Genomic DNA, 26917 nt, shown 5'->3' with positions numbered 1-26917 from the left:
GAAAATAGGTTTTAAATGCTAAAATAATTTTCGTCTGACTCGGACGAAAACTATTTTCATAACTTGTTTCACTTATTTCTCAACAACTACAGCACCTCAGCAAGTAATATTTTAAGGGAAGCTTTCTACCATCGTTATCTTCAAACTGTGTTAGTTTACAAAGCGCCAATTATTTTTACTGCAAGGTGAGTTGGATGAAGATTTTGACAATTATAAGACCTAATCCTTAGCACCATGTAATGGTTTACAAGGTGCTACTGCGCATTCAGCAGCCACAGCCAGGAGCACCGGGGCAAACCCCTTCTTTTTTCGATAAGTGCACTGGGTTCTTTTACATGCTTTACACAACACATGGGACCAACAGCTTTACTTCCCATCCGCAGGATGAGGCAACAGTCAAGTCTCACAAAGACACAAGTATCACGGCTGGGGATTCGAACCCACACTCTGCTGATCAGATACACCAGAGTTTGACTTCAGTGTTCTTAACCGCTCGGCCACGACACTTCCAACATTGTGAGAGTCCTCTGCTTTACAACTAGAATAAATAAATAAATATCAAACAACTACAAAATCTGAACGCACCTGTCTCTGTAGATTAGTGATTGTCTGAGTCTGTTGAGCTAGAACCATCTCCCTATCCGCTGTGATGCTAACACTCTCTTTCAAAGCTTCCTCTAATTCCTCTATCCTGTCATCCCTCTGCTTCACAAAGGACTGCAAAGTACACAGGAAAAATGGTTTAAAGGCACTGGACACTATTGGTAATAACTCAAAATCATTATTAGCGTGAAGTGAAAACTTACTTGGTCATGAGCAACGGAGAACTGTTTATAGTATAAAACATCTCATAGTTTTTTGAGAAAGAGATAATTTCTCACTCAAATATTAAAATACTTTTTAGGCATCTGAAAGCACAATATTTTTTTCTAACAAGGATGTTTTTATCTTTCATTGTTCTCTGACAACTTCGATGACCAACTGATGAGTCCAAACTTTCACAGATTTGTTTTTTTAATGTATCTTGTTAAGATCACCTAGTGAGAATACTGCCGTCGATTTCACAAAGAGTTAGGACTCGTCTTATCTTGAGTTAAGACGAGTAATTTGCCTAACTTAGGATTAATCTTAAGGTCTGCATGCTACAGTGCAGGGTTGGGACTCATCCCAAGTCCTAAGATTACTCTTAAGTTAGGAAGAGTTTTGTGAAATCGACGGCTGGTCTTTGACAATTACCAAAGGTGTCCAGTGCCTTTAAGATTGATACTTGAATAACTTGGGGGCTGAACAGAGAAGAATTGACAATGAGCAGGACTTAAACCTGACACCATCAGATGAACGTTCTAGCACTCTACCAACTGAGCTACATGTATCTAGCTCTTATGTTGGCAATCTCACTATTCCGACAATAAACAAAACACAGGGTATTGAAAGCTTATCACTACATGTTTATCCAATTAAATTATGGTATCCAATGAAATCACTGGTTTTATAAAACCACAACATTGCGGATAAAGACAGTGGACCAGTCTACTTGAAACAAGTCTATACCTGGAGTTGTGAAGTATCTGTACTGAGTTCTCCTTCACGTCTTCTTGCCTCCTCAAGGAGTTGAGCATTCTTCCTCTTCTGTAGTTGCTGATCTCTCTTGACACCTGTCAGCCTCTTGGTAGCATCCTTCAATTGTCTACAGAAGCAAAAATAAGATACTGATTAATTCACTATTCATAAATACCTCAGACAGTTTCGCTATTCCTATTGGTGGAGAGCGCGTCCCATGGGGTGTTTAAACGGTTGATAATAACCAGCTGGAGCTGTATACAACTGGTCGTTTTCGGAAACGACACATGAGTCTTGATGTACGACGTTTCTCGTTACGGGCGATGCGGGCGCTGTTGGTGAGTTGGCCGCACTGTGTGTGAAAGGGAAACTTAAAACGTCTTGCACCAAGACTATACGCGCACAAATGCATATCCAAAAACAATCTCGAATGCATATCTAAAAACGTGCAACACACGTACGTACAGAGCTCAAGGTCGTCAGAGAACGGATAAGTTTGACAGAGTTTCTTACTTTATTACGCCTTTTAACCAAAAAGGCATTTATGAACGGGAATAAGAGTAGTGACTCGTTCGTAAACTGCAGTTTAAAACCTTGCAGTGTCGTGGCCGTGCCATCACACGGCAACGACTCTGCCCGTTTTAAACAGCCGTTTAAGAACTTGTCGCTACCCTTTTATTCCCCTATTTACAATTACAGCCATAAAACAACCCACGGCACCAACATCAATTGCTGTGGTGCCCTGTGCTTTTGCTACAATGTAAGTTGCCCTTTGCAAAGTTCCAATACAAATTTACATTTTCATCATAAAAGTGCCCCCTACGGATGAAAATTACTGAAGCCATTCAACAGCGCAAGTTCAAGGTCTGCAATCAAATAAATAAATAACTTTCAAGGGAACATGTTTAGGATGTGTCTGTGTAAAGATAAAACTCTAGTTATAAATTAAATCCAAAGCAACTCCTCTGATGTATCAAAAGCTCTAACCAGAACTGTGGTTCCAGTTATGGCACTGGCTTTATCATTCACTTTGAAGCTGTGTGCTCTCAACATCCAAAATGGAAGCATATAAGCCTAATCCAAAGCCATAAGATAAGCATAAAATAATAGTAATATAATAATAATTGTATAAAACAAATAATAATATTAAAATGTAGTATCAAAGTAACAGTCTCAAAGTATCAACAGGCCAACCAACGCCAGATGATAAGAATAAATCTATTTAAGTACATGTTGCATGAGAAATTTGTGCACAAGCATACATTCCACTTACACACACAAACATAACTTAATTGTACATGTACATGACTGATACATTCTACATGTATGTGTTATTAGTGTTAATGGTTAAAAGTACACATATGTACATGTACGTGCAAACAAAAGTTACAAACATTGTTAACGACACTGGACACTATCGGTAATTGTCAAAGACCAGTCTTCTCACTTGGTGTATCTCAACATATATGCACGAATCAACAAACCTGTGAAATTTTGAACTGAATTGGTCGTCGAAGTTGCGAGATAATAATGGACGAAAAAACACCCTTGTCACACAAAGTTGTTTGCTTTCAGATGCTTGATTTGGAGACCACAAAATCTAATTCTGAGGTCGAAAAGAATTTCAAATGTTCAAGTAGAAAACTACTTTTTCTCGAAAACTACGTTACTTCAGAAGGAGCCGTTTCTCACAATTGATTGTTAACAAGTAAGTTTTTATGCTAACAACTATTTTGAGTAATTACCAATAGTGTCCAGTGCCTTGAACTAGCACGGTGAACCAATGCACTATAATCAGGCAAACAATTGACCTGCATAACTCATGCACTTCAAGGAGGTCAGTACATCCAGTAGTGGCTAATTTGCCGGTAAATATACATCCATGAGCAAGTTCAAGTGTGCACAATGGTTAACTAAAGGTTGACCATTTTGACTCGAACCCAGGCTGGTCGACCATTGGTTGACTGCTGTGGTCGACCATTTGGAACCAGCCTCGAGCCCATGGTTTCTTCACTGGTCCCAACAGCATGTTCCATTCTAACATGTGTTAAGCGCAAAGGGGAACCAGTGACACTTTAGCGAAAAGAGGTGGAAGGTTGACTAGACTACCAAACAAGTCGTTCGGGTGAGTACGTCACTGCACATGTGCGTTGCTAGTCTGTGGTCGACCACTGGTGGACTAAATGTACGCACTCCAACTTGCTCCATGTCTTACAAGCAAAGAACTTGCTCCATATCTTACAAGCAACAAATTTGCAGATGCATACACATAGCAAAGAAATTACTGCAAGATGAACTTGCAAATATTATAATGGATACAATCGTTTCACCCAAAATGTAAATCAGAAATTACGTTCGCACACTGGGAATACACTGAAGAGTGGAAAAATGTAACACAAGACTGTCCTGGAATAAAAAATAATAACATATCAATTGTACTCAGTGACAGAAGTTCACACAAGCATGCCACTTCAATGAAATTGTTGTAAACAAATTTGGACAAACATGTAACATGTATTTTTTTTAACTGGTTTGGGGTTGAACAAAGAAATATCGACTATAGGGGAATTGAAACAACGACTTCTAGAGGTCACGTCAGTTCAAATTCCGCTCTAGTAATTTTTCTTTGTTTAACCCAAAACAATTTTTTTGTAAATTACTATTTGTTTTTTTTTGTTTCTTTCTTTAACCTGTACAAATTTCAGGATTTATAACTTTGGACTTGATCAAATGGGGATTGGCTCCAAAGACCAGTGGTCATAATATTTTAAAACCAATTCAAACAACAAACCGAGAAAATTAAAAAAAAATATAAAAATAAAACTCTTATTGCAATTGAAACATGGATGACCTTAAAGTGCTTTCTACAAATATTTGTTTTTTGAGTTTAAAATAATTCAAATCGAAGAGAGGGACAAAATAATTTATTTTTAAAAAATAAACGAGTGACAATAATTTTGTTGTTTTTTACATTACTACACAAACTCACCCCGGACAATGCCTTCTGATTACACTATGATGTGAGTTAGGTACAAAGAAGGTTAGAGATTAGAATTATTATTAAGTAGGATATGAAACTTTGCATGGTTGAAGCACAACTAAGAGAGGTTTGCAGTAACACCATAAGCCATGTTGAGGTATGGCAGACACACAATAATAATAATAATGACATCTTCTATAGCGCCGGTATCCACAAAAAAGTGCTCATGGCGCTTGCTCTAATAAAAAATATTCCCCCTTGGTTGTTCTCCAGCAGTGCAGACAACAAGAAAAAATTCCAAATGTCTAGTGAATGTTACTGAAATGTTGTTGAAAAAGATGGGTCTTCAGGGTTGATTTGAAAGTGTTTATTGTCTGGATGGCTCTGATGGAATGTGGTAGACCGTTCCACACCTTCCCTGCAGCTACCTGGAAACAACATGATCCTCATGAGTTATTTCCAGCCTGTTCCACAAGATGAAACTTGTCAGCAGCTGAACGTATATGATCACGTGCTGGTACATACATGGCTACATGAGATCACAGATGTATGATGGTGATTTACCATGCATTGCCTCACTATGGTTTGGGTAAAATTGTCTGTAGACGCCCAAACCAAACGGTGCACTCCTATACAGTGTCTACCATACACTGTACCTCAAAAAGGCCAATAATGTGAATATTTCTTTTGAGTAGTGTTGGTTCTAACCATCAGGGCCCAATTTCATGGCTCTGCTTACCGCCTAATTCTGCGCTTACGATCGCGATTCCCCGCTTACGTGCAAGCGCCGAATTTCTGCGCTAGCCCTAGGCATTCTATGCTTGTTTATTTTATTTATTTATTTAGTCTAAAGATTTAAAATAAAAAAAAATTAATTAAATAAATAAGCGTAGAATGCCTAGTAACATGAAGTACGCACTCGCAGAAGCCCAAATTTGCCGCTAACCCGTGAAATACGCTTGCCGTAAGCACAGAATTCCCTGCTTCCGTAAGCGCCGATTCTGTGCTTAAGGTAAGCAGAGCCATGAAATTGGGCACAGTTCTTTTCAGAACCAATACTACTCAAACAGAGATATTCACATGTTGGTACCACAAACCTCTCTTATTGTTATTATTGTTAATATTTCTATTATTATTTGTTTCTGGTAAACCAAGGAAGCCTCAAACAAGTAAGTGAACTTAATCACTGTAGCTCACAAGCCTGAGGAAACCTGTTATTAAAGGTGCTTGCAATGTGAACCAGAAACACCGGGGTTGACCCATAGAGTTATATATAAGAACTAGAGGGCGCACTGGCCTACATGCGCGACCCGGCATGCGCGCAGGTGGCCATTTTCTAAGTTGAAAAAACAGCATTGCGTCAGCGTGTGTTTGTGCGGCCATTTTGTAAGTTGACAAAACAGCAACGCGTCAGTGTCAATGAACACAAATTCCAACGTGTACTTCATATTCAACGCGCGTGCAGAATGGCACACGTGTCTCCTTGAGGTCTCGTCGCGTTTGTGCAAGCAGCATCACCAGTGCGCCCTCTAGTGCATATGTATAACTCTATGGGTTGACCCCAACTCTTCCATGAATTTTCTGGGTCCTTTTACCTGGGTTCTTTCAAATGTATGGCTTATAATGTCCCATCCAAAGGACAAAGCAAAAAGGGTAAAGTATCTTGTTCAAGGACAAAAGTGCCATGAGCAGGACTCAAACCCTCACTTTGCTGATCAGAAACATTGAAGCTTTGAGTTAGACTGGTGCTTATTGACGTCTGAAACAGTGAGGTGCAACTGGAAGGGCTAGAAGTCGAAACATTGACTGTTGCAGTCATTCGAAACGACTCTTGAGTGTCTTGGTTTCAGACAGCAATCTTGTCATGAGCCAAGCCAGTGTAAATTTTATGTTAATTTGGCCTAAAACCAAATCTAATTGGGTCGACAAAGAGTCACTCCTTATCTATTTGGTTCAGCACGCCTGTCTGAAAGGGGTGTTAGATCATGTAGATGGACACTAAAAACCAAATTTGCCCGTTGTCCAATGAGGTGACTTACGTTTCAAGTTCAGTAACTCTCTTATCTTTATCGTTCTTCTCTCCTTCCATCTCCTTCATGATCTCCAGGAGGCGGTCCACCTCATTCTGCGTCTTATCAATCTCCTCTCGGTGTCTCGTGGTGGTGTCCTCCTGCGTCTTGGCAGATTGCCTCTCCATCTCCTCCCTGTCTTCTCTCAGCTACACACAGAAAACCAAGACAAACAGAGAGAGAAAAACTCAAGACAACACGCAACATCAGTTTCAATTAGAAATGTATCTACCCTGACGATGCTTTCTCAGCTATTGGTTTCTGGAGATGACTTGCACAGTACTCAAAGACTTTTGTGATGACAACTTCATCATGATCGCCAAACCTAGAGAATCATAAATGCAGCTGTCTCTACTCAATTTATCTTGGATTGAACTATTTTTCATCATGAGAAACTTCTCATCAGACCTACGTGTAGTACATGTATGGTGTGGTAGAGAGTCTTGTGTCTTTTATACATCACAACTTCTCAAGGAAAAGCAAATCTTTTCCGAATCTGGATACTATATTCTCAATTTAATATTATTAGAGCAAAACAAGATGAGAGAGGACAATGAAGAAATTCAAATTTTCTTGATCTGGATATTATAATCTCAATACAATATTATTACTATTAGAGACACTGAAGAAATTTCAATTTATGATGTGGGAGGACATTTCAGGGAAAACCCACGCAATCAAGTAGTGTACTGTAGGATATCACTTCTGATCATTTGGCTTGATCCCATCCAGTTAACAACTAACTCATCGATTACTGCTTTTAATCTGTATTTGCCAAACTACATGTAAGTTTTTTGTTGGGTATGTTTGTTTTGAAATTAAAGGAGTAAACAATGAATGATTATTGTAATGCAGCAATGAACTCTACACTACACAGGAAGGGTGTTTATTATATTGTACATGTATAAGTCAGGACGATATTAGACTTGAATCCAAGTCTGTGATTGTGGCTTTTGGTCGTCTGTAGCTTTATTGGCTGAAACAGCACCCTCTTGTAATAAACCTCCGTCATTTGCCTACGATCAAAGACTTGGGACCATTGTTCAACGGTTTGTACACACCCTGTAGTAAATTAGTCCAAACAAATTGGACGGAAGAACCCTCTGATTGGTCAGAATCTCGAGGCATTCAAACTTGTACTGTCCCGCACCTTTGAATGTTCTTACAGATAATGCATGCCTTATAAGTGCTGTCGGAGAAATTTTGTCATCACAAAATGTTAAAGCTGTCATGGCTGTTAGTCAATGTATTAGTAAACGATTAATCAACAATATTAACTGTTTTCTAGAACATACACATGTAAACTGGTCACATTTTGAGTTCTAACTAACAGGGTTACTGGGTGTGCTAAAAAGGCAAAACCTTGGAGCAGGGGAGAACAATTATTAGTCCGTAAACATGAACATTACCTCACCTCAGTACTGCACAACTTAAAATTTGCATCAGGGCTCTTGATCTGTGTTAAGCACTGTATACTCGGTACCCCCCCCCCCCCCACCTCTGTTACTCAGGTGGGATTCGAACCTAAGGCTTTTGCCTATCTAGAGCAGATGACTTGTACCACCAGACCACCGAGACTGCTAGAGGCAGTACAGTATGAAGCAACATTTAAGCAGCAAAACACGCATCGGTGTATGAATAAACACAAATGAAATTTACTTACAATTGTTGGAAGCAATTTGTAATTTGGATTTTCTGTTGAGATATGTCTTCCCCAAAAGTATTTGTTTAACAAAGGTAAACATGATCCCTGTTAAGCAAAAATTTACATTTTCTGTCGTGTTGAATTAATTCTTCTGCTTAACGTGCTTAAAAGCCATTTAAGATTGAAGGTCATTTTGTGTTAATTATTACAAGTTGCTAATAAGGCACTGAGTTGACGTTAGTAGTAACACTACAACTACAAAAAGGAAAATGCTACAGTTTGGATAAATGAATGTATTCCCTTCTTATTCTCATGAAAATTTATCGTAGTGCAGCCATCTTGATTTTCATTCTCTCCCCGTTTATTAAACTAATGTAACCAAACTGAGGCCAACAGGAAAAAATAGTCTGGTCCCTTACTTTGTATGAGGCTACTTGATATTCTTGATTGTTATTTCAAACGGGGAACATGACATAGATGGTGGCAGAATAAAGATCTATAGCATGCAGGAGTAACTACCTACAGTACTGTGCGTACATATTAAACAAGGGGCCAATTTCATAGAGCAGCTCAAGCACAAAAATAGCTTGCTTATTTTACACATGGCCAAAATTCCATATATGCATGTACATTGCTTGACACTGGTATTTAGCTGCTATTTACTAAGCATAACAATTGAGTGGAGTCTTGGCCGGTAATCTTAGTAAGCAAGGTGTGATTTGTTTTGCTGCAGGAAACTATGTGCTTTAGCAGCTCTATGAAATTTGGCCAATGGTCTAGTACATACATGTAAGGTCTTGCACTACAGTAGTCTTAGATGTGGTCTATTCTGGAGCCAAAGTTCAACCCTTGATGCTTCTTACCCAGGTTGGCAATTCTAGCTTGACAAGTATCACTCTAGTCAACAAGACTAATCTACAGAGGGGGTGCTATGACATGTACATGTATGAGGTGCCGCACGGGACACTAGGTCAAGGGTCACTGGGTCAGGGGTCAGTGAATCAGAGGGTCAAGCATTAGAGGGTTTTGGGGTCTGGAACTAAAAACTTGTTAGTAGTGGAGAAACACAGTAGTCGACATGGCACGTAGGGGATGAACAGGGTGCACAAATGCAATGAGAGCCAGGAGCTTCCTTGGTCTGTATCTTCCTCAGATCTGTTGTAATATTATTTTGGTTTACCCATTTAATACAACGGTGTGTTTAAGCACTGTGTAATCAGTACTTTCTCGAGCTCTGTGAAAAAAATCACAGGCATTGTACTTGGGTGGGATTAGAACCCACGACCTTTGCAATTCTAGAGCAGTGTCTTGCCAAATAATGTAGACTACCTAGATCGCTGTGTAGCTACAGTAGAGGCAGTTCAAATCCTATACCTTAGCAGAGGGTAACGCAACAGAAGATTGGGTTATTACAACACCAAGTGTTAACAGCTCAACTCTTACCTGTTATCTCGATATAAATGTAGCTACAACAAACCCCCACTGACTATAAATACATGTATACTGAACCAAGGAAGCTTCTGGAGCTAGCATTTACGATATCATTGAGAACAAACCTCTTAGGACACAACTCTTTAAAATAGAGCAGGTTATTACAAAGATGTTCTTTTAAAGTAAGACAGGGGCGTTGATCCTGTAAGTGTTAAGAGGCTTCCTAAAATAATCTAGTATTCCCTGGAATTCTTCAAGAAACCTACTGTTACTGCCTGTCACTGCATATCACAATTCTCACTACAAACCAGAGAGAGAGAGAGAGAGAGAGAGCAGTGCGGTTTGAATGTCTAAATCTGACCAGAGTATCACTGAGCAAGTAGTCCAGAATTCAAGAATGGAACAGCCAGGCATGCAACTCTTCAGCCGACAAAAAAACCCGCTCGTTTGGACCAGACTGAAGCTAGCCGCATAGTAGGACCTTGCAGCATCTGGTTCCCGCATGTTCTCATACAAAAACTTATAAAAACACTACGAAGCCAGACTTTGCAAAAAATGGTGTTGAAGATATGCATTACAAGGAGAGCTTTTGTATGTGTAAACTTCTTTTGTTTCAGCGGGATTTGTTTATCGTTCTTTCAAGGCAACATGATTTTTTTTTTACACTTAGTTTTTTGTTCTTTTAACGCAAATTTCTCTTTTATGAAAATGCGGAAGAGTTGCATGCCTAAAAAAGCCATTGCACTGTGCCATTTGAAACCCCAACATCCCTTAGTCAGGCGGGTCTACATGCAGTCTAAGGCAGTAACATTACGAACACCACCCTCTCTAATCATCATACACACAACTTACCATGTGTATTTTGCGAGCTTTCTGATCGTGCATGGATGGAAGAAAGAATGGAAGTTTTGAAATGAGCAGGGCAGTTATGTTAAAAGAGTGGATTGCAACCAAGCACAGGAAAGATTGAAACAAAGGTATGTTAAAGCATGGCCCAATTTCATAGAGCTGCTAAGCACAAACATTTTTTTAGCATGAAATTTCTTCCTTGATAAAACAAGATTACCAACCAAATTTCCATATGTTGCATATTGCTTGTTAGTGATATTCAGCTGTTGTTTGCTTATCCTGAAAATCAGGTGGAAATTTGGTTGGTAATCCTGTTTTTATCAAGGAAGAAATTTCATATAAGCAAATTTTGGTGCTTAGCAGCTCTATGAAATTGGGCCCACGTCACCACCACGTGTGAAAAACACGTCTAAAAAGTTGGGCCCAAGCTCTATGGTACTTAGCAAATCTGTCTGCTGTTGAGCTTAAATTTGCACGGTGCTAGCCACTTGTAATAAACATTCTGATATTTTGGCTGGGAAACTTTTTCTGCTAAGCAAGTTTTTGTCCATGCCAGTATCAACTTGTTGTGCTTAACATTTCAGCAGAAACTAGTGCTCAACACATTTCTGCCTAATAAAAATACTATTGGAAAGCAGACACAAACATTATGTTTGGCTGGAACGCGTTTGTGCTAATCTCATTTTTGTGTTACAAAAGTTTCTTAAAATTGGTCCTTGAGCCTTTTTGAGGCTCAGTGTCTGTAAGAAGAGGATGATAATAATAATAATAACAAGTTCTTATATAGCGCATTTCACAATAAACCGTATCAATGCGCTTTACATTAGTCCCCTGGTCATTGGGCCAATAAACATCCCTTTAATCTTTCTCAGCTCCCATTTAGGGAGTACACAGCCCCGAGCTGCCGTGGCGCTCCGAAAGCTTTTCATTCACAATATCAACCTCTACCCTCGCAGGTACCCATTTATACCCCTGGGTGAAGATTGAATAATGATGGTTATGTAGATTGAATAATTGCAAAGACAATCTGTCCAAAAGAAAAAAATGGATTCTCAGGAAAGCCTGACAGAGGAGCCTTTCAAATAATAGGCGGTAGTTTTTCTCAATTCCGTTTTTCTGAAGTTTCCCCCTCTTTTGTGAAACCTTTTAACTAAAGTGACAGCAGTGTTTTGGGAGTACACTATATATTAGCAACTTTTGGAGATACACACGCTTCAGCAAAGCAGGATTTGCAAAGAGGAAAAGGGAAAATTGTAGTGAGCATGGACAAGAAAAGAAACCGTCATAGAGTGGTGCAAATAACAATGAATTGTATCGATGAGTATGACAAATGAAGACGTTTTCTAGTGTTATACTGCCCTACTGACCCCTTGCAGTACGCAGAACCAACCTATATGCAAAATGTGCATCTTCCACTTCACCATTTCTTGACATTTTGACAACCAAAATGGGAGACAGTATGCCTTGTGCAAGTGATCAATAAGCCAATCGGAGGCAAGGTACTGCTACATGTGGATGAAGGTATTCAGTGCCCAGTTGCAGAGTTAAAGGAAATGATATGAGTAAGTTTTGAAACTTTTAGGAATGATATTAGGCCCTTGAAAAAAAAAGTAGAACAACTATATTGAGTACAAGGGCCGACCTACGTACATGGCGTAGGCTTCAATAGACTTTTTGAGCTATTTAGTAAAAATGTTGCAAGTTTTCCGAGAGCCAAAAAGTTTTAAATCACACTTAAAGACACGGACACTATTGGTAATTGTAGAAGACCAGTCTTCTCACTTGCTGTATCTCAACATATGCATAAATCAACAAACCTGTGAAAATTTGAGCTCAATCGGTCGTCGAAGTTGCGAGATAATAATCAAAGAAAAAACACCCTTGTCACACTTAGTTGTGTGCTTTCAGATGCTTGATTTCGAGACCTCAAATTCTAAATCTGAGGTCTCGAAATCAAATTCGTGGAAAATTTATTCTTTCTCGAAAACTACGTTACTCCAGAGGGAGCCATTTCTCATAATGTTTTATGCGAACAACCTCTCCCCATTACTTGTTGCCAAGTAAGGTTTTATGCTAATAATTTGTTTGAATTACCAATAGTGTCCACTGCCTTTAAATAGAATATTATGCCTGAACTTTGCATAGAGGTTTGCAGTAACACTGCATTGTTTCAGAACCACCAAACTTATTCAAGAAAATATTTACACAGTTTTTCTGCAAACCTTAGTGTCTGGAAATAAAATAACTGCCATGGGTTCCGACCTTATGTTTGTTATTTGACTGCTGTGCTGGTTTGTAAAGCACTATGGGCATGTTCAAACGTGGAGCTAACTTCACTGCTAAACTTGCTGCTAATTATTCACAGCTTCACAAAACGACTCGGCTAAAAGTACCTTGCATTCGCACGAGGAATGGTCGCAGTTAGCCAGCACGGCAGGCTCTCTGCTACTGTAGTTCACACGGTCAACAAGTTTTGCTGTTAGCTGGCAGCAAAGTTAGCAGCTACAGCCGCGTTCGCATTGGACTTTTGGGTCTGGTAACTTACCTGCCTGGTTAAGTTAACTTACCTGCCTGGTAAGTTAACTTACCTGCCTGGTAAGTTAACTTAACAGCCCGGTAAGTTAACAGCTGTTCTCACTTGGATAAATTTGTGTCTGGTAACTTACCAGGGGCCTTTCTCAAACCTCGGCTTAGGCTCCAGCTCAGGCTTGGGCTCCGCGCCCTGCGTATGCAGTGGAAACGCAGCTATGCTTTTAACCTGAAATTTTGGAGCAGCGCGTATAGCATGCAGTGGTGCAGTGGAAACGCAGCTATGCTTTTAACCTGAAATTTTAGGAGCAGCGCGTATTGCATGCAGTGGTGCAGTGGAAACGCAGCTATGCTTTTAACCTGAAATTTTTGGAGCAGCGCGTATTGCATGCAGTGGTGCAGTGGAAACGCAGCTATGCTTTTAACCTGAAACTTTTGGAGCAGCGCATATTGCATGCAGTGGTGCAGTGGAAATGCAGCTATGCCTTTAACCTGAAATTTTGGAGTAGCGGGTATTGCATGCAGTGGTGCAGTGGAAACGCAGCTATGCTTTTAACCTGAAATTTTAGGAGCAGCGCGTATTGCATGCAGTGGTTCGAACATCATCAGACCTTTTAGAAATAAGTCAAGTGACAGTATTGTTAAGTTACCGGGGTGGTGCGTTCGCATTGGACTTCTTGTCCCTGTTAAGTTAACATTGTTAAGTTACCGCGGCTCAAATTGGCCTGTTAAGTTAACAGCGTTGTGGCGATAACTTACCAGCCCGGTAAGTTACCATCTGTTCGCCCTTGGACTTAATATCGGTAAGTTAGCAATTTACGGCGGTAAGTTAACCATTTTAAGTCCAATGCGAACACGGCTTTAGTCAGCTACTCGTGTGAACATACCCTATGTGTTGACTGTAGTTGGCTAGTTTTAAAAGTTACAATCTCAACCAACCTTCTTCACATCAGACTCTAACCGAGCGATTTCTTCGGTCTTTTGCGCCACTGCAAGTTCCACAGTGGTTATTCTTGAGTCCTTCTTGAGACTTGATGAAGCGAGAGTGGTGGCATGCTCCTTGAGGTCCAGTAAGCTTGCCTGAGATAGTGTGGGAGGAGTAGATGGAGTGGACTATTATGGCACAGCGTGATAAATGGTGGCAGGAGCGGGATGAAACATTACTGATTTGTTTATGCTCAATAGTTTATTCTCACAATTTTAAGAATTTACACTTCATCATTTGGTAAGGAAGTAAATGTGAATTCTGAATTCCACTTGTGTATCTGTAAATACATGTGCAGTATACGTAAAAGCTGAAAGCAATAAAATTGTAGGAAAAGCTAGGAACCACTTATGAGGCAATGATGGGCATGGAGGGCAATTTCTACATGTTCTACGATGCCTTCATGAAACGCATACAGTTTCAGGCCTAGTTAAGCCTCATGGGTATGTGTGATTCAGTTGCACAATGAAAATGTTGCAACAATTGTTTTATAATGTGAGTTGACATTCATAGCAGCTACATTGTACGGAACACTATTTAAATATTGTCTCTTAACATGCTTAACAGTTTTGGGTTGGTGTCATTCCTGGCTACTACATGTACGCAGTTAGAGGTTGTAAAGCTTCTAACTGGTAACTCCAAACAAATATATTGGTCAAATAACAGGGAAATATAAAGGCTAGATAGCTCAGTTGGTAGAGTGCTGGTACGGAGGACACAGATTCAAATTCCTCTCCAGTTCAGGTTTTTTTTTTTTTTCAACCCCAAATTATGAAAAATTCACCTACAGTTTGACAGTCAAGTTTCCCTTGTGGTTTATTACTTCAGGCCAGGAATTACATGGAGAACACCGGTGCCAAGACCACCGGTGCCCCTGGTTTTGGTCCATGACATTAAGATAAAAATGGCCTTATATAGGATTTGAGGCATTGCATGGTGAGGTATCAATATATATTTGGTTTGCGGTAACATCATGTGTGTATCTACTTGCCATATAGAGTTTGTTCTTAGAGAACTGTCTTGCTTAATTCTACTACCGCGGAGTAGATTGTTCGGGTGTTCGGGAGACTTCTCAGAGACCTGACGATGACTGGAGCAAGCTAGTCGAAACGTTGAGACTAACCCAAGAACTGACTCTGCGGTAGTACAGTTAATTACGATCCTATAAGCTAAAGTAGTAGTCCCAGCCTATTTCTTTACCATCCGCCAAGGTAATAGTTAATAAGCAGGACAGTTCTCCCGAACACCCGAACAATCTTCTCCGCGGTAGTAGAATTAAGCAAGACAGTTCTCTAAGAACAAACTCTACGTGGCAAGTAGATACACACATGGTGTTACCGCAAACCAAAAATGGCCTTGCCCTTTGAAAGATGAAATTCCGGGCCTGTTAATGTAGTTTCTCTGAATATCACAATAAGCTATTTGTGAGTTAGATTTGAATAATGTCTGGTACAATGACTTGCTTATAATCACAACAGACTGCTTACATTTGAATTCCTCAGTCTACAGAGACAGTTGGTTACTACATGTATGTCAAATGGTTCGGGGCAAGCCTTTGAATAGCAACCTCCAGATGAGCAGACCCTGGTACTAAGCTTGGGCGATATCACGATATTATGGAATATCGCGATACTAATTTGGAAACGATTTTCGATTACGGATCGATTTGGTTTTAATCGAAATATCGACATATCGCGATATAGCTGAGACATCTTGCAACCCATAGGTTTGTATCTTCTACAACTTTCACTGGGAGTTTGAAGACTGATGATGTCAAATTTAATTAATCGCGATTATATTGAATATCGCGATATATTGTCGGCGATATCGCCCAAGCTTACCTGATATCATTGTGCTATACACATCTATTCAGATCTGTGTATTGGCATTCACTGTCTCTTACTTAACTACGCAAAAGCTTGCCCCTAATCATGTGACAAAGCAACTGTCTCAATAGTCTGAGGAATTCAAATTTAAGTGATAAACTTGTGATCAAGCACATCATTGTACCATACAATATTATGATAAACTTGTGATCAAGCACATCATTGTACCATACAATATTATGATAAACTTGTGCACATCATTGTACCATACAATATTATGATAAACTTGTGATCAAGCACATCATTGTACCATACAATATTATGATAAACTTGTGCACATCATTGTACCATACAATATTATGATAAATTTGTGATCAAGCACATCATTGTACCATACAATATTAAAATCTAACATGCAAATGGCATATTCTCCAAGGGTGAAAGCTTTTTGGTTTTCAGGATGGAGTTACGATACACAGCAGCCAACCATGATAGATTGACACAAACCTCTTTTTCTGCAAGCTCCTTCTGTACTGTCTCCAGCCGTGTCCTGAGATCCTTCAGCTGTTTCTTGTAGCCCTCAACTTGTTCCTCGTGCTCCTTGTTGTATCGCTCCCGCTGTTCCTTCAGTCGATCCATCGCCTTGTCCTTGTCCATCAGGGCATCTTCCAGACTGGACATGGCACTGTCCGAGCTGGTCTGGTCAGCTTGGACACTGGTTAGTTTACTTCGGGTCTGGCGGTACTGCTCCTCTTTCTCTTGAAGTTGTTCCTGGAGGTTGTCAATCTGGTTTGAGGAGGAGAACAAAATTTGAAAAAACTTAAGTAAATTTGATAATATTTTGTAGTACCGGTAGACTCTTCCTATTAATGCGGGAAAGACTCATTGCAATTTAAAAATAATGTTCACTCAATCAATCAAGGGTTTTTGCAGTACGGAATACATCAAACACAGAATAAAACAGGAGAAGGATTTTGGAGAACTTGTAAGAGGTAAGGGTTAAAGACAGTGGACACTATTGGTAATTGTCAAAGACCAGTCTTCTCACTTGGTGTATCTCAACATATACATAAAATAAAAACCAGTGAAAATTTGAGCTCAATCGTTCGTCGAAGTTGCGAGAAAATAATGAAAGAAAAAACACCCTTGTCACACGAAGTTGTGTGCGTTCAGACGGTTGATTTCGAGACCTCAAATTCTAAATCTGAGGTCTCAAAATCAAATTCGTGGAAAATTACTTCTTTCTGGAAAACTATGGCACTTCAGAGGGAGCCGTTTCTCACAATGTTTTATACTATCAACCTCTCCCCATTACTCATTACCAAGTAATTGTTTTATGCTAATAATTATTTTGAGTAATTACCAATAGTGTCCACTGCCTTTAATAGAACGAAAAACAGAACTGGGCGCTGAAATTTGAATGGGGATTAACAGGAAATTTAGATTTTAACATCTAAATAAAAAAAAAAGGTTTAAAAAATCCTGCTCATTTTAGTCTGGGATTTTGTGTTTTACTCTGCCGTAATGGCTGTAAGTCTGTGCTGATTTTAGTTTTTAATTTGGCAAATCATAAGAAGTTTTGTCACTTCAGATAGAAATATTTCTCCGGCGGTTGGTATTTTTTATTACCAACTGTATAATGGTGAACTTGTTAAATTTAACTCCAGATGCGACAGCCTGGTTGTCCACGCATGAGCGCACACTGTCTGAATTTCTATTCCAAGTAATGAGGTGTCATGCATGACTGGCACTAAAATGCTGAAATGAAGGAACAAAACTAAAACCCAATGCTGTGTTCAGTCTGCGATAATATTTAAAAAATTAAGAGTGCCCTTCTACACGCAGACCCTTGCAGATGCAACCAACTTCATATACAAAAATACTTGTAAACTCTGTACATGTTCCATAGAAATAGAACCCGGAGAACGCTGAGCTCAACCGCCCTCTGTGTTGTCTGTGGATGCGGCGTATCGATATCGCGCGAGTATGGCATAATGATCATCACATGACATGCTTGTATGGCAAAATTGAAACGCACATAGACCGTTGATTTGATACATAACAGTCACGTATGCTAATTTTGCCATGTACGCGTAAACAAAATGGCGTACACATGGCCATAAAAATGGTCTCACAACGAAATCGCACGCACAATGATGCACTCAGCGTTCTCCAGGTTCTATTTCTATAACATGCACACAGTCCCCTTGCAAATGACACCATTTATTCTCTTTTAAATGGCGCCATATATTTCTTCACTGAAATCATTTTTAAAAACCAAAGGTCAATTTCTGCATCAATGACTTGACAGATGTCAAACAACTACATAATAAACAACAAAAAATTCCTGGAATTAAATAGGTTTTCCAATTAAGCCCTCACAAATTGTGAAAATCCAATTAAAAAATTAAAAATTAATGTTGATGTTATGGGTGATAAAAGATAAAGGTCATGCTCATTTGTCAACATGGAATGATCCAAGTATTAATGAAATAAAAGAAACATCATGCTCAAAGTAAATTTAAAAATCAATATGAGCAGTTTGAACATTATCTCCAAACAATTTCAAATAAACGAAAACACCACCAACTTTTTTTTGTGTGTAGGAATAACACAAGAAAGGAAGTTCTTTAGTTTGGGTAACAAAGAACAAAATTAAGAAGACAATTATCAAAAGTGGTACAATGAAATGAAATGGATGATTCAAGGTAGATTATGCAAAACATTCTGGAAGTAGGAAAAAAAACCTCCAATATAATAAATGTAAAAAAAAAAAAAAAAAAAGGTAATAAAATGGGAAAGAGAAAAATTGAGAAGAAATTTCCAATGTGGGCTTCAATCATGATTGTGTCAATTACCGGTAGTCAATACATCAGTGCTGCCTACATTGGGACCTTGAAGTCAGGGAGGTTTTGTATGCAATCTGGGAGATTATTAAAATTATATTCCACATAGTGGAAGGTTTGGTTTTTCAAATTTGCCCATCTGAACATGAAACGATTGGTTTATTTTCATGGACCTTTCTGCAGAATCAGGGAGAGTTGGCAGTTCTGGTACATGTAATGTATTTCACATACTGTATGTGTGCGTCGTTTAGCCATGTAAGTTTTTTTTTAAAGCTGTTGCTAACTGCTTACCAACCAAACAATGTATGGTATAAATGTATAAACGTGTTACTGGACACATTTGATAAATGTCAAAGACCAGTATTTACACTTGGTGTATCCCAACATAAGTGTATGCATAAAAAAAAAAATCATTAACTGTAAAAATTTTGGCTCAATTGCACGAGAATAATGATAGAAAAAACACCCTTGTAATTTGTGTGCTTTCAGATGCATAATATAAGGCTTCAGCTGAAATATTCCATTATTTTAGTGAGAAATTATTTCTCAAAAACTACGTTACTTCTGAGGGAGCTGTTCTCACAATGTTTTATACTATCAACAGCTCTCCATTGCTCATTACCGAGTAAGTTTGTATGCTTTAGTACAATTATTTTTATGTACATGTAATGTTTCCATTGCCTTTAAAGAAAAGACTGGAGACAAAAGGACTTGTTTCATGGGGGTGGGGGGGGGGGGGTTCTTGCAGGTGGTCCAGGGGGTAAATTTCGGTCCCTGAATTGGTTAATGATGATGTAACTTTATAGTGAAGTTTGACTACTTTGAGAATTGTGTAAGCAGTTGAGTACTGGTGTGGTTGCAGATCCTTGAACAGTTATCAAAAGTTTTCCCTTATTTTTGGCACCAGAAATTTATTTATTATTTATGAACAACTCCAACATTGTGCCTTTTGGTTTGAAGATGTATTCAGCACTGGAGTTTTCCTAAGCTTGCCTTGGTGACCGAAAGGAAGGATACTCATGCATAAAATGATCAGTTCATGCTTAAGAAAAATTAATTAGAACTCCAGTCATCTCGCAGTGTGTTTAATGAAGTATGACCACAGGGCAGACAGAAACAATGTGACATGACGTCATACTGGCATGGTGGGTTGATGGTAGCATGGAGGGAGGTGTTATACATAAAACTAGACAATGTCATGTTTATAGCGGTGCATGATGAACCACATGTCATGCATGTGAAGTACATACGCAAATCAGAGGCGTCATGAATATATGTGCTTGTAGAAATTGAACCAGAGAACGTTGATTGTTTTACATCATACACTGTTCAAGTCCTGAATGAGGCATTCATGCACACAACAATTTCAGCTGTATTGTATCCTACAGCTTTCCCCTTAGTTGATCTGGGGTCGGTTTCACAAAGAGTTAGGACTAGCCCTAACTTAGGACTAGTCCTAGGAGATATAAAACTAGATGGCTAGTCCTACTCATGCTAACTCGAGATAAGACTAGTCTTAAATCTTTGTGAAAACCAAACCTGGTGCAATTTGCCACTTTTTGTAACCAGGACCATCAAGATTAAACAGAATTGCAGGCAACAGGAAACATCATCCAACACACTGGTGTATGGGTAAATAAAAAAAATTTAAAAATAATATTCTTCATCCCCGATGCAACCTCGGCAGTCTAGTTGGTAAGACACTGCTCTAGAATTGCAAGGGTCGTGGGTTCGAATCCCACCCGAGTAACATGCCTGTGATATTTTTTTCACAGGACTCGGAAAAGTACCGAGTATACAGTGCAAACACACATCGGTGTATGGGTAAAAAAAGAAAAAGTTATATCATCCCATTTATTCGGTCTTGAATAGTCATGAAAGTATCTGTATTTCTTCCGAGTCTCAGAAACAACCACACTGCATTACTAACTAAAATTATGTAACCAAACTGAATACTAAGGTGGGTTTTATCACAAACATAACTTTGCAAGCAGCTCATTTTAAGAAGCAAGCAGTCGTCAAGTCACAATGTCTGTGCCCACTACCAAGGGAGGGATGGGTGGGGGGACACACCAGATTCATACCAAACAAGAAAGAAAACCACTGCAGGCATGTTTGTTTCGTTTTTGAAAGGGCAAGGGCACCAAGGCATTTTCTCCTCGTGGTAAAGGGCACAATGAGGAAATTGTTAATTTCTACTGGAGAATTTCAAGGGCACCAAGGCAATGACCAGGGGCATGGAGGATAAACACCTTCGTTGCCTCTGTGAAGTATCAGGCCTGCACTGTCTTATTAAATATAACACCTGAACTTGACAATTTATAAATGCAGATTGAACTGTATTCAACTTAATTTCAACACTAATATTAATATCTTTCAATAAATTGCTCCAGTTTACTGCCCCATGAGCATGTTTGGTGTTGGAAACCAGCACATTATAAATATTCATATTGTTATCTATAATTTGGCTCGTTACCCTGGAATGGTTTATTTTGAAAACTACCCATGTTGTGAAAATGGTGTGCATTGGACCTTCCACTCCAGTTACATGTATGAACCAGCTGAAAGGGAAAAGGTACGAGGGTTGACAGGGGAAAGGGGGATGAGGGAGTGTTTAAGGGGTTAGTGGGTTAGCTATCTATCACCTTGATCTGTAGTATGTTATGTTTCCGGTCCTTGATGTCCACAACATTTGTCAAATCAGACAGCTTTTATGGGTAGCAATGTAAAAGCAAAACAATGTAACAAAAAAAAAGATTAAAAGCAAGCTGAATGAGACACAGCTACATAAACACGTTTGCCCAGCAGCTACCTAGAGTGAAGTCTGGGTGCAAGACAATCTATTAACAGAGGCTCTTTTCAAATCCGCGGCTTCGGCTTTGGTTCGGCTTCAGGCTTTAAAGGCAGTGGACACTATTGGTAATTGTCAAAGACCAGTCTTCTCACTTGGTGTATCTCAACATATGCATGAAATAACAAACCTGTGAAAATTTGAGCTCAATCGGTGGTCAATGAGTTGCGAGATAATAATAGTGAAAAAAACACCCTTGTCACACAAAGTTGTGTGCGTTCAGATGCTTGATTTTGAGACCTCAAATTCTAAACTTGAGGTCTCGAAATCAAATTCGTGGAAAAATACTTCTTTCTCGAAACTACAGAGGGAGTCGTTTCTCACAATGTTTTATACTATCAACCTCTCCCCATTACTCATCACCAAGTGAGGTTTTATTATAATAATTACTTTGAGTAATTACCAATAGTGTCCACTGCCTTTAAGCTACATGTACATGTACATACAGTAGCCTGAGCAGAATCTGGAGTCGAAGCTGGGATTTGAAAAGGGCCAGAGTATACACAATTTGTTTGATAAATGTGAATAAAAAAGTAAAACACAGTCTGACGATAAACCCCTTGTAAAGGGCCTCTATCAGTTGGTCCAAATAATGAGAACGTGTGTCACACACGACTCTCCCCCACTAAGAGGTCTTCCAGGGATGAAAGTCTGAAAAGTTTGAGTTTTAGAAGGCATGTCGAAATGAAGACATTTGCACCTTTAAGGCTGAGTTATAGTCGGTCGCGCGATGGTCGCGCGATGAAAATCTTGACGCGCAATCATAAAAAGACACAGCTTTTAGGCCTCTGTCTTAGGATCGCGCGCAACATTTCCATCGCGCGACCATCGCGCGACCGACTATAAACTGGCCTTTAGGCAACCTGTGCGAAGGGTTATATAGATTCCAAGGAGCTTCTAGGAACAGTGTTCTCAGTGCTACAGTACTAGTGAAGTAGATCAAAGAGCAGAATTTCTTCGTATCTGAAGAAAATAACAGCAATTTGTTTTTTCATCATGCAGTCATAAAACAATCTGAAATCTCTCATCCCCTGGCTAAGTGGGGGTGCTAAACGGGGGTGCTGTTTGAGCTGCTTACATCGTTACATGCAAAGAGTTTATCGTCCACAGTTTCAGTTGTGCACAAACACACTTCCATTTCTCCATTATTTTCACTTCTATAAACGTTTCTCTTGTGCGTACCTGCACATTGTAAGAAAAGTTGCGTTGCATCACTAATTTACAAACATTTGTTTTTTAGTAGTATTTATACATTTGAGACAAAATTTCACTTTTTACTGATATGAGTAATTAATAATTTCATCACGTGCAACCGTCAGATAGAAGAGCAAATTGCGCGATATGGTAAACTTCGGATAATTTGTTTCAAGCATTTTAAATGTCATATTGAGCTACGTGTACATGTTTTCAGATACACATGCCTTTGTATTTCATTTCTTTCCAATATTTATTGTTAATTTTGTTATATTGATTTCCGAAAGATAGAATAAAATATAACCCAACAAAAGAGAATTTATTTAAAGGACTGTAGAGATTATGAGCAGGACTATCCATAACTCGCGCAACATTTCCTGTCGCTGTTTTAGAGAGTTTTCATCAGTTTCGTTCTTGTACCATTGACTAAAGATGACGCTTCACTGTGATAGAATCATGACGGCAGACAACCATTATAGTCAACCAGCTGACCTATTGTCTGTACAGAATTGGATCATTTGTTGCCTAGCAATCACCGGGAAATGACTGGATTATCAGAAAAGCTGACCTTGGAAACGCAAGCGGAAATGAGCAAATATAGATCCATTAACATTTAATATCATCGCAACGCTGATGCATTAAAGACACTGAACACTATTGATAATTACTCAAAATAATTGTTAGCATAAAACCTTACTTGGTAACGAACAATTGAGAGATGTTGATAGTGTAAAACATTTTGAGAAGCGGCTCCCTCTGAAGTAACATAGTTTTTGATAAAACAGGTAATTTCTCATTCAAATATTTAAAGACTTCAGGCCTGAACCCTTTATTTAACATATTAATAAAGCACACAAATTTGTGCAACAAGGATGTTTCTTCTTTCATTTTATTCTCTTGTAACTTCGATGACCAAGTGAGCCCAAATTTGCAAAGATTTGTTATGTTATGCTTTAATATTCTTTATACCCGCTGCCAAAACATAGATTCCAACTGCCTCTAGATACCGGGCAACCTCAGTAGTCTCGTTGGTAAGACACTGCTCTAGAATTGCAAGGGTCGTGGGTTCAAATCCCACCAAAAACATGGGTAAAAACCAAAATTAATATTCTTTATCCCCGATGCAAATTTAACATCTATTATATGTTATGCTTCTAAAGGTTGAAATACACCAAGTAAGAATAGTGGTCTTTGACAATTATCAAAAGTGTCTAGTACCTTTAAGCTCAACAGTGTCTCATATAATAGCTGTCATAGACCCATAACACCATCCTCATAAAATCAATGTAAAATCAATTTGTTATTGCTGCATATTAAAGAATAAAGCGGCCGGTTATTGACAGATATTATTATACTGTGCAACCATCGCGAAATGAAGGAAGGTTCTTAACCATCTATGAATCAGCCTCGATTAAACTTTTTTTTCTAGGTTATTTTCCTTTTTTTTTTTTCTTTTTAATATAGGTTTTCTCGGTCAATTTTGGCAAATGAGCAGCCAATTTAACCACCAAGCTATTCTATTTCGTGCAAAATCAAATGCTACTGAAAAGGGTCATTCGATTTCGTTTTATGATTAAGTCAAATGTAATGCTGCGTCATTCGATTTAACAAAACAATCATTCAATTTAACAATTCATCAAAGCAGCATTCAAATTCACAAAGGCTTCTTGAGGCGTGTGTGTCACGAAAAAGAATGAAAGGAATTTGACTCAACTCAAAACCAAATTGAATGGCCGAATTCTGAATTTGAAACGCAGTAACAACTGGAGAGGCAAAACAGCTTTAATTCGAATGCATAAAAATGAAATTGACTGCTCATTTACCGAATTTGACTATGAAAACCTATATTACTATTGGAAAATGTTAAAATGCTTTTGTTTTTTCATACATCTGCAAAGTGGCGGAGTGGTAAGCATGTATTTAAAAATGTAATTGAATAAAATAATCTTAAAAATTATAAAAAAATTTGGTACTATGAACACACCTGTGTGACACGTCGGGATCGTGTGATTTTGAGAAAATGCTGATTTTCGTTTGCTTCCAAAAAAACTTTTAAAAAACAAAGGTCAGCAACATTTTTAGAGTCAGACGACTACACCAAACATGCAATTTGTTCTGCCTTAATAATGCTTTAACAAAAGTTGTGGTCAACACAAATTCATGGTTATATAAGACCAGAAGCATTAGCCAAAGGGGTGTCTGTACATGTAATATATATGTCTTTTGGATACCCTGCTTAAAATTTTGACACCCTGTTTTACCTGTCATTCACATGCAATGAAATTGTAATGGTATAGTCAACAAATTAGAACAAGTTTTTGAAATTTCCTGAAAATATTGACTCCCTTTTGTCAAACCTTGATCAAAAGCCATTTTGACAAAACATTTTGTAAAAAGGAAATCATATTTGTTTAATTTGTTTGCCCTCTCCCTTGCTTGTTTATTTTGGTAATGCATACTATATTAATGAATGCATTACAGATTAATGAATGCATTACAGACAACAAAAATTGGCTGGAATGTCACGCTAAGTGTCTGGAAATTTGATCCATGTATATCCATGAAAACATCAGAGTTCTTTTCAAGAAAAGTTTTTAAAAGACAACTCTACTGTAGTATTGTCGAATCATTTTCTTTCAAAAGAGTTATTATAAACACTGTGCAAAGGAAAGCAAAGGACAACAAAAGTTGTTTGGTTTTTTCATTTTGAAGCCAGACATGTAACTTTTGTTATCGTCAGACCCTGCGCCTTGTCCGCTCCTTCTCTCTGACATTATACTCCGTAGCAACTTGCCAAGATCAGATTTATTTCTTTTCCTTAGACAGCATTCTTCCCTGAATCCACCCCAGTGATTTCCCCCAGCGTGGATGTAAATCACCCGTAATAAGGAGGTAATTTCATTACCACGGGCCAATAATCTATGCAAGGGCCAAAACAATTCGGTGTTAGAGCCTCTCATTCGGGGGATAATCAATTTAGAGCGGTGGTTAATTTTCTTGACTTGTTTCGCTGACGCGTCTCGGGTTTGGCACGGTTATTGACCAATATCTGTCTTGATTTACTCCTTGATGGCATTGAGGCTTTGCAAAGGCAAATTTATTTTGTTTTTGTTTTTTCTCTCATGGACTTTGAGGGAAACATTATTAAGTTCTGAAATGAGTTGAGTTTTTTTTACAATGCATTATGTTAAAAAAAATGGACGATAAAGTGTAGATTCGTGAGTAGCATGTACAAGCCGATGGCGAGTAGGCCTGAATTGTATTCACGAATCTTCACTTTAGAGTCTATTCTATTTCCCCCATTGGTTTTGTAACAGTTTCAATGAATTAATTTATCAACAGTTGAAATTAGATCGACTAACTAGTGTTGTTTCTTAACAACACTAGTTTGTCTATCTAATTTTGTATACGTTGTCAAACGACAGTCGGTCACATCTTATAACTATTTTACAAAATAGGCATACTGAAGTGCTTGCAACATTATCGAGTTCAACGTCAGTTTGCTCAGCTAGCAATAATTGCAATACTAAAAAGATTTTTCTCAACTGGAAAATACTTTTGTAAATTGGAAGATAACATAATATTTTCAGCTATGTTTTGTTGCACTTCATGCTATATTTCAGTTTGGAAAGACAGTAATTTTCAAGTTGAACTTGTATTTACTAAGCTTTGTAATGAATCTACTCTCAACTTTAGATTATATTACGAATCTACACTTAAGTGTAGATTCGTAACAAAAATCTACACTTAAGTGTAGATTGGTAACAAAGTGTAGATTCGTAAAAATAATCTACACTTTCAACAATAGAGTGGCGTCACAGAAATAGTTTATTGGATATAAACTCATGAAGAATAATCCCGTATAGGAATGTGCAGTCTGAGAAGTGCTCCTACTGCAGTAGGCCATACATGTAACCCTTCTCAGATTCAAACTTGGGCATAAACTCTATGTATATTACATAGAAGATCACCCAGACAAATAATCAATTATTTAACTTTTTGAAATAACTAGTTAGTGGCCTAAAATCTTTACCTTAGCAGATTTTTTCTCAAAGGCTTTCTCTTCCATTTTTAGAGTATTTATTTATGTCAGGACTATTTGTTTCTACTTAAAAAAAAGGCTAGTCGTGTTGCAGCGGTGCGCAGCAGCCA

The 26917-nt window shown here is 38.4% G+C and overlaps 1 protein-coding gene across 4 annotated transcripts in view; it reads right to left on the bottom strand.

The window, feature by feature from the left end:
• The window catches only part of LOC139954298 (ERC protein 2-like), a 100582-nt gene that overhangs the window by 49893 nt on the left and 23772 nt on the right, over nt 1-26917 (bottom strand). For 3 of the 4 annotated variants that reach the window (XM_071954031.1, XM_071954033.1, XM_071954032.1), the window contains 5 exons: nt 16382-16660; nt 14003-14143; nt 6580-6758; nt 1552-1687; nt 586-717 (listed from right to left, as the gene is read on the bottom strand). In XM_071954031.1, the coding sequence (XP_071810132.1) occupies nt 586-717; nt 1552-1687; nt 6580-6758; nt 14003-14143; nt 16382-16660 (867 nt within the window). The remainder of the gene's footprint in view (nt 1-585; nt 718-1551; nt 1688-6579; nt 6759-14002; nt 14144-16381; nt 16661-26917) is intronic. The other variant, XM_071954034.1, reaches the window with a different exon arrangement.

This window comes from Asterias amurensis, chromosome 2 (assembly GCF_032118995.1).
Source record: "Asterias amurensis chromosome 2, ASM3211899v1".
Lineage (NCBI taxonomy): Eukaryota > Metazoa > Echinodermata > Asteroidea > Forcipulatida > Asteriidae > Asterias > Asterias amurensis.
Note: the sequence above shows the minus strand (reverse complement) of the source record. Positions and strands in the feature narration are given on the sequence as shown.